This window comes from Triticum aestivum, chromosome 7D, assembly GCF_018294505.1.
Source record: "Triticum aestivum cultivar Chinese Spring chromosome 7D, IWGSC CS RefSeq v2.1, whole genome shotgun sequence".
Classification (NCBI taxonomy): Eukaryota; Viridiplantae; Streptophyta; class Magnoliopsida; order Poales; family Poaceae; genus Triticum; species Triticum aestivum.
The window spans coordinates 118,935,707-118,948,512 of NC_057814.1; the positions used below are offsets into that span (position 1 = coordinate 118,935,707).

The 12,806-nt window shown below is 40.3% G+C and overlaps 1 protein-coding gene across 2 annotated transcripts; it reads right to left on the reverse strand.

Annotated features, from left to right (window-relative positions):
* Positions 1-4,195: 4,195 nt before the first annotated feature.
* On the reverse strand, positions 4,196-12,240 carry LOC123163916 (choline/ethanolaminephosphotransferase 1). Of its 2 annotated transcripts, XM_044581318.1 has the most exons (18): positions 11,909-12,240; positions 10,699-10,708; positions 10,562-10,612; positions 10,329-10,406; positions 9,580-9,655; positions 9,475-9,497; positions 9,271-9,371; positions 8,507-8,601; positions 8,331-8,405; positions 8,029-8,098; positions 7,638-7,701; positions 7,013-7,053; positions 6,840-6,924; positions 5,277-5,339; positions 5,126-5,184; positions 4,979-5,031; positions 4,779-4,851; positions 4,196-4,672 (listed from the first exon to the last, which is right to left on the reverse strand). In XM_044581318.1, the coding sequence occupies exons 1-18, from the start codon at positions 12,043-12,045 to the stop codon at positions 4,651-4,653; spliced, it is 1,176 nt and encodes a 391-aa protein (XP_044437253.1). In that variant the 5' UTR covers positions 12,046-12,240; the 3' UTR covers positions 4,196-4,650. The 2 variants fall into 2 exon arrangements, with proteins under 2 accessions (XP_044437253.1, XP_044437255.1); XM_044581320.1 differs by lacking the exon at positions 10,699-10,708 and having other exon boundaries at positions 11,909-12,238.
* Between the last annotated feature and the right edge of the window lie 566 nt (positions 12,241-12,806).

The following is a 12,806-nucleotide window of genomic DNA, read 5'->3' on the forward strand; positions in this document are numbered from 1 at the left end:
TCGCAGAAGCTCGGCGAAGCCCTGCCGAGACCCGCTACATCCACCACCACGCCGTCGTGCTGCTGGATCTCCATCAACCTCTCCTTCCCCCTTGCTGGATCAAGAAGGAGGAGACATCGCTGCACCGTACGTGTGTTGAACACGGAGGTGCCGTCCGTCGGCACTCGGTCATCGGTGATTTGGATCACGGCGAGTACGACTCCGTCATCCACGTTCATTGGAACGCTTCCGCTCGCGATCTACAAGGGTATGTAGATGCACTCCCTTCCCCTCATTGCTAGTATACTCCATAGATGCATCTTGGTGAGCGTAGGAAAATTTTAAATTATGCTACGATTCCCAACATCATGAACTACATAGCAAAACCCAATTCCCAATCCTACTCATGCAATCTTTGAGGGTGAAACTAATGCATAAAAACTGGGTATGAAAAATATGATCAAAGTGTGAACTTGCCTTGTACTGTTGATGAAGATTCTTCGCACTCATAATTTCTGATAGTTCTACTCGTCACACTCCGATCAATCTATCGTGAGCAAGCAATTATAACCACACATAAGCAATCACTCAAAGAACCAAAAGAACGAAGAAAACACTTCGGAAAACTTCAAAACCATCAAATAAAGCTCACGGACATAAACATATTTTTAACAGTAGCAAAATTATGTGATTTTGATCTTAACATAAGGTACATGTCAAGAGCTTCGATTTGCAAAAAGAATCAATTAAATCGGAGTTACGAAACTCAAATTATAGCCAAAACAAGTTTGAATTCAAATCTAATCTAATACAAATTTTAAAATTTCAAAAAAAGTTGATTTTATATGTTCTCTGGATAGAGGGGATCATAACGAAAATTCATCTAATTTGGATAAATGAACGAAAAGTTATGGCTATTTGAAAAATTAGGACCAAGCTGTTTTACGGAAAAAACATAGGTATGACTAAAAGAATTCTAGGTCTAATGTATAAATACGGAGACTAATTGATAATCCAATTAATCTATCGTACTAGTCTAGAAATAATAAGCTACGGGAGTATATAAAAAAATACAAGGAAAGATACCTTTATAAGTTAGAGAAAAGATGACTTCAGACAGAGGAGACGACTTCCAGAATTCCCGTCGGAGAGAAGAAATATATTTTTATTTAGTAAATCTATTAAAACCAAAATATATTGATTTAACCCGAATTAGATGATTTTTGGAGGCTGTATGAGTCTATATTTATAGGAGGAAGAGAGGTTTAGGGGTCAAAGGCTAGATAATGTGGGACTAAACGTAGGCGAACAAATAAAACGAAGGAAATTGCATGGGCTAAAAAGCACCAACGGCCGGCCGCGCGCACGCTGCAGTTTTTTTTGGCCAAAGGAAAAAGAAAAAGAAAACAAATTGAGAAGGAAATTGCTGGCTGGGCCTGGCCCATGAAGGAAAAAAATGGAGCGCCGCTGCCACTACGCTGCGCATATGGGTGACATATAGTTACGGCGTACGCGCATTTTTTAAAATAAAAACATAAAAAGAAAACTGAATAACGAAAATAAAATAAAATTTAATATAGGCATATTATATACCAAATTTTCAAAAAAAGATTTTCTAAAACATGAAGAGGCAAATAAATTCCACAAAAATTAAAATAAAGCAAACAGTGCTACTATTGCAAAAAAACTCATAAAAATCATTTTAAAAATACCAAAATGATTTCAGATTTATTTTCTCCTAATACATTGAAGGGAATCAATTTACCCTATTTTACGTATATTTTATTTTTGGAGCAAAATAATTTGAAATAAAAACCAAATAACTCCAAATTGAAAGTGGGTTTCAAAATAACTTCAAAGGGACTTTCAATTTGATTATTTGAAACTTCCAAATCTCTTTGTTAGCATTTGAAGAAGTCATTTTATCTTCTCTCATGAAACTCATTGAGTTGCATAAAGTTTCCGAATTTGAAATATTTCCAAATGGGATTCAAATCTTTTCAAAACCCTTTTTCATTTAATTAAATGGAAGAAGTCATATCATCTTCACTCTAGGGTTTTGTGATGAAATAAATTTGAATCATGGAGATCATAAATGCAAGGTGAAAGTTTTGGGAAAGTCATTTCATTCCCTCTCATTCAACTTTCAAAAGATTTCAGATTTCACTCAAATTTCACACAAGCAACCACACCACAATCAAACAAACAATCAAAACTATTTATTTAATCTAACCTTCCAAAATTTAGAATTTGGGGTTGTTACATAGTGCCCTATTTTAGATAAAATAGTCGAGTATTTTTTTTGCGTCTACATTATCTATTGGAGCATCGTTTTTATCCCTTGGTGATGTAAAAATATGTTGTTTTTGTATCTATAACATCTAACGAAGATGCTCTAAGATGCTTAGCTTCTTATGTAGTGAACTCAGTCAACAACGACAAGCCGACAAGGAATGTCTAGAAGCGTTGGCCGCTGCCGGAGCAGTGTAGATCGATGCCGAAACACCGTCATCCCACCTCGCGCAAACTCTCATCTAGGGTTTCCTTGCCTCTCGCCAGCATTACCGCTGGTCCGTCTCGTCTCCTATGGTCCTTGGACCATGGAGGCGCGGTGGATCCTGGCCCTTGTCGATGGGAGGGCTCCATTTTTAGGTGTCTTTTTTAGTTTTGTTAGGATTTGTGTCATGCTCAAGAAGACAAGGCGGTGGCGAGTTCTTAAAGATGGAATAAGGTTCTCCCCGCTTAGCCTCCGTCCCGGTGATGCTTCAAGCGTCGTCGGAGGGCGTGTGGAGGTGTGTCTCCGACGGATCTCATGGGATCCGGTCGGCACTTGTCTTTGGTAGATCCACCTGGATTCGTTCATCTACGTGTGTGTGTCTGCAGGTTGGATCCTTTCGATCTGCGGTTCTCTTCATCGGCGGCGGTTGTTGTTCTGGTGCGTTGGTCGTAAGGTGCCTTAGCACGACGACTTCCCAACTGTTTACTACAGCCCGGCTCCGACGAGGGAGAGGTGATGACGGTGGCGCGCCCCGCAGAATGATGTGCAGTTGAGAAGGAACTACAGCCCGAAGTGCTCACTACCTAGGGAGCATAGAGCTTTTTGGGAGCCTCTATTTGTGAGGTACCTGAAAAAATGGTCCGTCGGTCATTTTTTACATGGACCGTCCGATCTTCATCCAACCGCCCAAAATAGATCTAGTATTGTTCATCTTCTTCCTCCCTCCTCTCTTCTTCCTCCCGCACGCCCCTATCTTGCCCCGCTCCAACCGACGACATCCACCACCCACGGCCGGCGGGCGCTACCGCCGTTGTTGTCCACCATCCAGGTCGTCCCTCTAAGCCCCACACCGGTGAACAACTCCAGCGACCCTCCTGCACCCTCGCACCTATAAGATAGACAATGGTGTTGCTGCTTTCCGGCGAACCTGCACCCCCACATCCTTAAGATAGATAGTGGGGCCACTTCTCCAGCGCGGTTGCTTCTTCTCCGGCAAGGTCTGGACTTCCATCTCTCTCGCCTATCGAAGTTCTGTTCAAAAACCTCGTACAAGGCCCCTGAAGTTCAGCAAAACTGGAGTTTTTTAGAATTTGCATACGCCGTATGTTCAGATGATGTTATTTTGACCAACAATAGCACTGCATTCGCATACCTTTACATTCAGGAAAAAAAATGGATTTTGGTTTCCCCATTTCCTTTGCGATATCGGCATATTGGTTTTCCCCATTCCATTTGCGATATCAGTGAATTGTGTTTATGTTACCTTTCATTAAATTAATGACCTCCTTAGGCCTTAAGTTGTCATGCTAACCCATAGGTTTATTTAAAAGTAAGGAAAAATAGTCTTAGCTTTTTTTAATATTTTTCTTTGTTGTGAACATATGCAAGCACCCAGTAATTGAAATTGTGTGCCACCTTTTTTTTAGTAAAATCATAGTTACCTACTCCCTCTGTCCGTTTTTTGATACTACACTAGTGTCAAAAAACATCCTAAATTATGAGTAGTGTCAAAAAAACGTTCTACATTACAAGGCAGAGGGAGTATATATTTAGCTCGCATATGGTATTACTAAACTCGAACATTTATATGCGGAACGGACAATGTTAGCATGGATAATAGTCACTAGATGTACGATATCTATACACCTTGTATCCTAAAACGAAGGGACTTTTTAGCACGCATATTGCATTACTAAACTTTCTAAAAGGAAACCTACAAGCCATGAAAATTAGTTTCACAAGACGGCTCACACCACCCAAAATTACATTCGCTATACGGTAATCAACTCCTCTCAAAAGAAAAAGGAAAAACTTTGGCAAGACTAGGCTTTGCACCCCACAAAAGAATTCTCTTGGAACACAATCTTACAAACAACGGTCATCCCACCATCTAGTTTAAGTTAAGAAAGCTGCCGCTTCCCTACCCATGACGTACATTACACCGACCTCACCACATGTACATATGCTACTTAACACAAATCTGCATTACAGTCCACACAAGATATATCTATCTGCATTTAACATGATGAATAACCGGTGGCCATGGAGTTCCAAAGACGGGATTCGTTGAGCATCCATGACTATGCGTTGTTGTAACGTTAACTTGTGAATGGCAGACAGACAATGTCTAGAAGGCAGAATGCTTCCCATGCTACGTAGGGATTCAGGCAAATTCAAGCCTCTTTTCTGGCTATCCTGTGAAACAGTAAAAAGTGGTGTTAGATATGGAACTTTTTAGAATGGTAAGATGCCACAGGAGATTTCATTGTGTCAAGAAAAAGAACATGTGAGATTTCCAGACCTGAAGCAATATATTCCAAGAGCATCCTTGATTTCATGACAAACCGAAATGGCGAGATGCATGTAAAGACCCACTGTTACAAATAAACAAGACATGAGATGGTTGGACATTTATATATGTCACTTATGTTGCAAGAAAGATGCAAAGCTATTCAGCTGAGACAGACATCTCAAACTAAATGTTGGAGTGCAGTACTTCACCTGAGGTTGCACAATACAGAAGAATAACCAAAAGCTCGTCAGCCAAAGGAGTCCTGCGAATAAAAATGATGCATGGTTTAGCTTAACTGCACAAAGGTACAGTTGCAATTTAGCAATACTAGGCGCGGCAAACATAAAGAAACTTACCCATTGTTAATCTTTGCGGTGAGAGCATTTGCGATAGCAAAAGGAAGAAACACCAGAGCCTGGAATAAGAGATATTTACTAATTATTTTGAATTATTCTTACACTTTGTATGTAGCAGAGCGAAAACATGCACTACACAACATAGACATACCATGCACATTCCTGTTTTTAGACCTTTGGGCTCGTCACACAAATGAGCAAGTATCATCCTTCCCTGTCCACGCATGGCAAGTTCATTTATATTATGGAAAAATAGTAGCAATTCCAGAAAAAATTAAGAATGATCATAGTTTAGTTTATGTGCTATGCATGCCACTTTCAAGTCAATCGATAAAACCTATTAGATGCAATAGCACAAATAACATGGAGGAACTGAGTAACATTAGATGCTTATTCAGAAAATGGAGTGCCACTGCATGCAGCACAGAACATGAGTTCAATCGGCGAGTCTATATTAGTTGTAAGGTGATTTGATTGCCCATGTGTCATATCCAAGTCATTATGTGCTTTTGCCATGAATTCCATATGTCCAGGTGGATAACGGAACTATCCAGTTTCCCAGAGATAACTCGGACTTACACACCGTCTGTCAACAATTCTGAGTATCTATACCAATATAAAAAGACCCAAATGGGCAGATCCAAACCATCTCGACCGTCAAATCATGTTATCTAGCGGTTCAAATCGCTCCAATGTTGAGCACCAAACACGTTTAACGCTCTAATTACCCAACACTGCCATTGGTTATAAACACGTTTTGACTCAACGATATCCCTTGAAATCTGCCATGTAATTAATATCCTCCATTCCGTGAAAAAGTAATTGATATCTTACCAAATACCAACGTGCAACAGATATATCTTATCTAATATAACGTGCAACTAATATCCTACCTAATATAAACGTGCACTGCACGTACATTATTACTAGTAATCTCAAATCACAGAATCGAAGTCTTGAAAGCAATAAGTTTTAGATTAAGTGATACTAGATCATATCTACACGAATCAATAATAAAAACAATAGGTTGAGATCAGAATTATACCGAAAGCAATAAGCTTCAGATTAAGTGATACTAGATCATATCTACACCAATCAATAATTTAGAAAAAATTACGTTGAAATCAGAATTATACCTTACCTTCTTATTGAAATCAATGGTTAGAAGATGTAGCAACAGATTACATTTGAACATTTGCAGTTTGCTTGATGTAAAAAGTTAGATAGTTTGAACATTTGTAGATGTAGCAACAGAACACTAATAAGGTTGCACTAGGTGGCAGATGCTGAAGGTGTGTAGTCTACTTCTTCCAGTAGCAACCGGAACTACCAAGATAACAGCACTAGGACAATCATTTCGTCTGGATGTTAGATGCTTGGTCAGTTCAGAGTTAAATCCATGCCAAGTGAAAAAAAAGGTATCGCCTGCTTTTTGGAAGGCAGTCAATCTTGTGGTGCACTGGATCAACATCTAGAAGTAAAAAAGACATCCAACATGCAAATAATATGAAGCTTGTGAACCCTAACATTTTTTCCTTCTTTTCGCAATGCATAATTATACATGCAAAATACTGTGTTTTAGAAGGAAAAGTAGACAGACACCGTGCGATTTAGCAGGAAGCCAGGAACCAATACCGTAAATATGAAAGCACATTATTCAATATTACAAAAGCAAGTCAGGGTCAAGGAACCCAACAACAGAAAAGGAACTTACAACCAAATATCCAAAAGCAGAACCAGTTCCAATCACAAGCAGATGTGGCTGGTTCTTCATGATATCTGAAGGAGAGAGATAACACCTACACAACAAGATAAATAAAACTAGTGTTACATTCAGAGAGTTATATTTTGTACGATAAACAATGAATAGACTTTCTGATCCCATACCAGACAGCAACTCCAGCTAACAGCGCAATAAATGGAAGGAGCTGCAGCCCAAATGTAAAATACAAGCATTAGAATGTGCATGTAATGTAAGAAGATAAACAAGGTTTCCGCCTTCCAGGTTGAATTGAATATCTAAATAAATAAATAATCACATGGAACTTGAACTGTTCGAATGCAGAATATTTGTAAGAGCTGCACCTGTCCAAGATAAAATAATAACTACAAAATTAAACCCAACAGCTAAGACCCGACTTTGCCATTTTAGATGCTCTAATTATAAGCTTTGGGGCGAACTAGGTGTTTATACAACATTATGCATTTGTAATTTTGTTGTCCAAAGACATACAAGCTTTTGTGTATATTTTATCTATAAAATTTCATCGTCAGGGCCTCTCCTACAGTTTCCGGTAAAAAATACAAGCTTGATGATAACAAAGAGTATCCATATGCACATATACGCAAACTCAAAACTATACATATCAAATATTCAAATCATTGCTTGCTTCTTGAAGTTCAAATGGATGGATGGACTAGAGTTTTCAAAAGCACTCTAGTCCAGGAATCTACAACCTAAAAGATTACAAGCTTTTAAGTATTGTACATACAGGAAATTCCAAAAACTTACCATCGCTAATGCTAATTCCATGCTCCCTTTCCGTGCATCAACTACTTTTTGGACATTACCAATACTGCATGACAGGAGAATCGGTCATGTGTAAGCAAGAAATATCAGCAAGACATATGCAGCACATGATTATTGGCTTATTGCATTGGAAAGTGTTTAGTGGACATGCGGTAAATGCCACAAACAATTTCATAGAAGTTTCACTTAAAAGGGAACTGGTTCGTGAAACATGAAGATTCAAATATTTGCAAATAATTTCATAGAAGTTTCGGGTATTAAACACAGAGAAGAATTGCATGACAGGCATAGGAATCAGTCATATGTAACTTCATGTCATGGAGCCATGAAAAAAGTTACTCGGAAAATAAAATACAAAGGAATTTAAACTCACTTGGATCCAACTGTTGGGATTACAGCAAACATGATCATCAGAATCAGCACGATAACATACAAGGGGATTTCTGATACAAGTTAAAGCAACAAATCAGAAACAGTTTCTATTAATAGTCACGTGGAGTACTTGTGTGCTACTATGTTGACAAAACTGGTAGCCGATGTAAGTTGTAACTCGCACTCCAGCAGATAAGGAGTAAAGTAAATTGTACATATCTATGCTAGCAGTCATTATCGAAATAGAGGAGATAATACACAAAATAAACAGAAAAGGCATTCGCAGTTCCTAAAGTAACATACCTGGAACAAATGGAAGTGGAACCAAACTAATAAGAGGGAGGGATTTTCGAAAATCTTGCGCCCACCATTCAGCACCTAAATTGGGGAGTAGAATTGCTTATCTTAGAAGAATGTAAAAAAAAAAACTAAAGAAACAAAAAGCTATTTGAATATCAAGTCTTGCTTGGGTAAATTACCAGTAAAAAAGGTAAAAAGGTGGGAGACATAGATCAGCATCAGGCCTTCCGTTGGTCCATTTATTACAGGAAGAATAAGAGTATTTGTGAAGTAGCTGGCAGCATGAGAAATACAACCGTCAATAAGAGCTTCCAAGAAATTAATGCATTACCAAATGTGAAAAACCAAACATAAAGACAGCAATGAGAGTTCTGGAAGCAAATGTTGAGCTGACCCCTAAGTTTCTTATATGAAATCGGTGGTCAGTAGAAGAATTTACAGAAATAGAAGAAATACTATGATAAAGGAAGTGATAAGCAAATGGATGCATGTAATGTGCCAATCTGTTACTCAACTATGACAAAAATTACCTATGAGGTGCCAGTTACACTGGTGTAAGGTCAACACAAGGAGAAAGCAGAGTCTAATATCAGAAACATTATGAGCTAGTTGCTCAAAACTCTGGGCTAGATAGCTACGCTTTGGGGTAACAAACCTTGCTGAAATAACTCGATGAGGTTTACCCACATGTAACTCATGCATTCGGTTGGCATACACAGAAGTTCACACAGAAAAAAAAAACAGTAGTATCATCCCACTAAATCAATCTTCATGCCGCACCAAAAGCTGCAGCATGCAGGGGTCTAAACCCATTATTACAGAAGGAAGAATGCAAGATTACAATTGAAATGACTTTTTTTTTAACATTTCAGACAAGAAAAGAGCATCTTGTTTTGCAGATATATGGAATATGCTCAGAGCAATTGAGTTCTAAAAGCCTTACTGTTCCCATGTTGCCAGATAAAATGGGACAGCAGCAACCACCCAATAACAGAATGTCAACCTTCCACACATCAAGGTGCTTCCAAGGGCCAAGGCTTCAAACTAACCACAGTATAAGGACGAGCCCAGTCAATATAAATAAGACAAATATATCTTTAGTGAAGGACGAGGACAAGGTGAAGGCCTCGAATAAAAAAATCCTTACAGCGCAGGCAAGGGCATCACATCCTGCCAAATGAAAATTTTGAACACTGTAAGATTGAGATGTTGAGAGAGAGAGAGAGAGAGAGAGGGGCAGGAAAAAAAATACCATGATCAAAAAGTTCTCCTAGAGGACTTGATGAGCTGGTGCGCCTTGCTTGTTTACCATCAACGGCATCAAAAGTCTAGCAGGCACAACAAAATATAGTTGATTAATTCAAACCAGTGAACTAGATGACATGATAATTTCCCGTTTGCTTTGCGCATGTTGATTTACAAGGTGATAAATTGATAATGACACTACATATGTGTTTTTAATAGTTGCATCAGTCAGATAAACAAGTGTAGAAACAACATACTCCAAACACTCACCAACTAATATTTGTTCAATCTTTACAACAAAATAATTCTTCTAGGGGTAAATGTCAGGCTTAATTGTAATCAAATTCAGAACTGCCCACTAAGAGTGGGTCTTACTCATTCTGCTACCTGAAATAAAGGATTTAAGATAAACTGTTCTTCAGTAGTTAGCCTATATAGCTCTAGATTCAACGACTTAGTGAAATTATACTTATATCATTACGTGGCTATGGGTCCTTTCTCGAAAATCAGCCAGGAATACATAATTGTAATATGAACAACAACGCACATTCCTTGTTTACCATAGATTGTACAGGTCATTTCATAGTAAGAAATTAAACCAGCGGATAGGCAAGAAAACAAGAATTACAGAAATTATCACACGGAACACTCTTGCTTAAGCAAAATAATGCTCTTTAGTAACCATACAGGAGAAGCCAAAAAGATCGGAACAAGGAAGTGTTATCTATTTGGAATCTCATTCTCAGTTTCACACACCTGGTACAAGAAGAGAAGTATTCCATGGGCAAGATGGACCCACCGAGGGGGAGCTGTGTCAAGGTGGGGTGAATAAATCTGTGAAATTAGAGTCATAAGTGGAAAACAAGACATAACCTAAAACGTGGAATGCATCATAAGGTGATAACGTCGGTATATTAGCAGCAATGTACTACCTCCGTAAACAAATGTAAGACGAAATAAGAAGAAAATAAATTAAGAAAGACACTCACATAGCTAAGCAGCGAAGATGTAAGTAGAAACATAAATCCCATGAGTGTGATCTGTAAATTTGGAAAGGATCACCACAGACTGCTCCAAATGAAATGAACCCAAGGAAGAATTGACAATTTACCGATCAATCTCTTACCATGTTTGGACTATACGTTGGTCGATACATGCAAACGTGGAAAATTATAAATTAGTCCAAGGGCTCTGATGAAAAGAATAAAAATTGAAAACATTTATTTTCTGTTTGCACAAGACTACAAATCTATTTCCTTCGATTATAGAATGTTGATATGTAGCACCAAGAAGGTGCAAGATCTCAGTTCTCTGACCATCCTAACAATGTAGATACTGTGGCAGAAGAGAAGTACGTGTGTTAACGAGTACCCTTACAGCCAGGACCTAGACAACAGATCTTCAGTGAGGCAGATCAGTGGAGGTTGGCAGGCTCCAAGGAGCTCCGAGCATTGTCCTGCATCCTCGCCCTTGTGGCCACATCTGTAGTCACACTTAGCTCCATAGTTTTGTGCCTTTTTCGTTCTTTGTTTTTTCAAGATTTTTTGTGTCTCTCACGTGGTGGTTGTGTAGCTTTTGCGCCATTTGGGTGTTTGCCTTCTAATACGAAAGACGAGTGTTTTGATGCGTGCTCGAGAGAAAAAAATTAAGTGTAAGATCGATCCTACTGGTTAGTAATCCGTAAGATGAAAACAGGAACATCAAGTTTGATTGTTCTGTCACCGTGGTTCAAGCCCAATCACTTGGCCATTGGTCATCTAAGTTAATCAAAACATCATAGTATAATTTACAGGTAATGAGGTAAAGAGATGTCACACTCTACACTAGGCAGGCATGTAACCACACTTCCTTTGTTCAGAGCAACTGTAATGACAAATCACTGACTACTGATGACGTGACAAGTTAAAGTAGTAATGTACAAACAAATTGTCAATCCTTGCAATTTTAGGGAGTTTGTGAAGGCTTCAGTCATATTGGCCTGCATCTCATTAAGTTACTGTGTTTAGAGCGACTGGCATGCAAATCACTGCCTACTGACACTGACAGCCTGACAAGTTACAGTAATATACAAACAAATTAATTGCCAATCCAAACAGCTCGGGAGTTTGAGACAGCCACAAGGTTTCAGTGATATTAACCTGCCTCTCATTGAGTTAAGTTCCTACCTCTCTTAAAATGTTCCTTCAAAGCAAGCTTATGACGCGTCACCCCCGTTCCCCAACCCACAAATTCGACCCTCTTGGGCGCATCTACTCTCCAACCACTGACTAAACCACAGCCATCTACTCTAACCAGTATTAAGTAGAGTAGGGGAGGAGGCGGAAGGGGGCACTCACGGCATCCAGAGCGGGAAGAGGGTGACGCAGCGGCTCCAGAAGGGCTGGAGCACGTACTTGGCCACCACCGAGTGGTCCTGGCCGCTGTACCTGTAGCGCTTCAGCGTCTCCACGCCGTGCGCGCCGATGTACACCATCTCCGGCGCGGCGGCGGCGGCGGCGGCGGGCGGGGGCTCGGAGGGTCGGCGGAGGGGGTTTGGGAGGGCTCTGGATGGAAGGCTCGAGAGGGCGCTGGATCGCGATGCGATGCGGCGTGACCCAGTTGGTGGGCTTGGCTTGGCGAGGCGAGATCGGTGAGGCGGAGAGGGAGGTTGGAATCCGATGGCGTGGCGTGGTGGGATATTCGAGTCGACCCAGCACGACGACACGCCGTCAGGTCGGCCAGGGGCCCCGCCACTTTTGAGTGCAACGCACGGAGTTTTTTTTTTCCGAAGGCCTTTTCGGGTTCAGGGGTGGCCGCCATCTGTCCTCCGGTCTTTTATTGCTGGCCTTTTCGTTCCAGGGAGAAGCACCAGTCACAAATTCAAACCCTTTTTTCTTCAGCTACGGTTTTCTTAGGAAAATCGCTTTCTCCGATGTTTGACGTGCACCTGCCAAGGGAAAGAGGCGGATACGCCATACGCGTGTCCGATTCCGAAACCTTCTGAAAACTGTACACGTTAGATCATGTCTCGATGCTTGTTCCCCTAAGGAAAAGCGATGGAACCCGGACACGTGAGAGTGGGAAATGGTAGCAGCATCTACAGCTGGCCCCCCAAACCCTTCTCAAACCGGTCAACTGATCGGTGACGAAATTTTGACTCAGATGGACGTCTTAAACGGAATTCAAATGCCCGATCTGACTGGCACCCCTCATATCCAGCCCAAATATGAGACGGATATGAAGCGCCCGGGCGCG

Excerpts from the sequence above, each read along its gene's own strand:
- LOC123163916 (XM_044581318.1), bottom strand. The coding sequence starts at position 12,045 with ATGGTGTACATCGGCGCGCACGGCGTGGAGACGCTGAAGCGCTACAGG. Across the intron at positions 5,340-6,839 it reads CTGCTTTTGGATATTTGGTT|GGAAGGATGATACTTGCTCA; the intron begins GTAAGTTCCTTT and ends ATGCGTGGACAG. Across the intron at positions 4,673-4,778 it reads CTTGGAATATATTGCTTCAG|GATAGCCAGAAAAGAGGCTT; the intron begins GTCTGGAAATCT and ends ACTGTTTCACAG.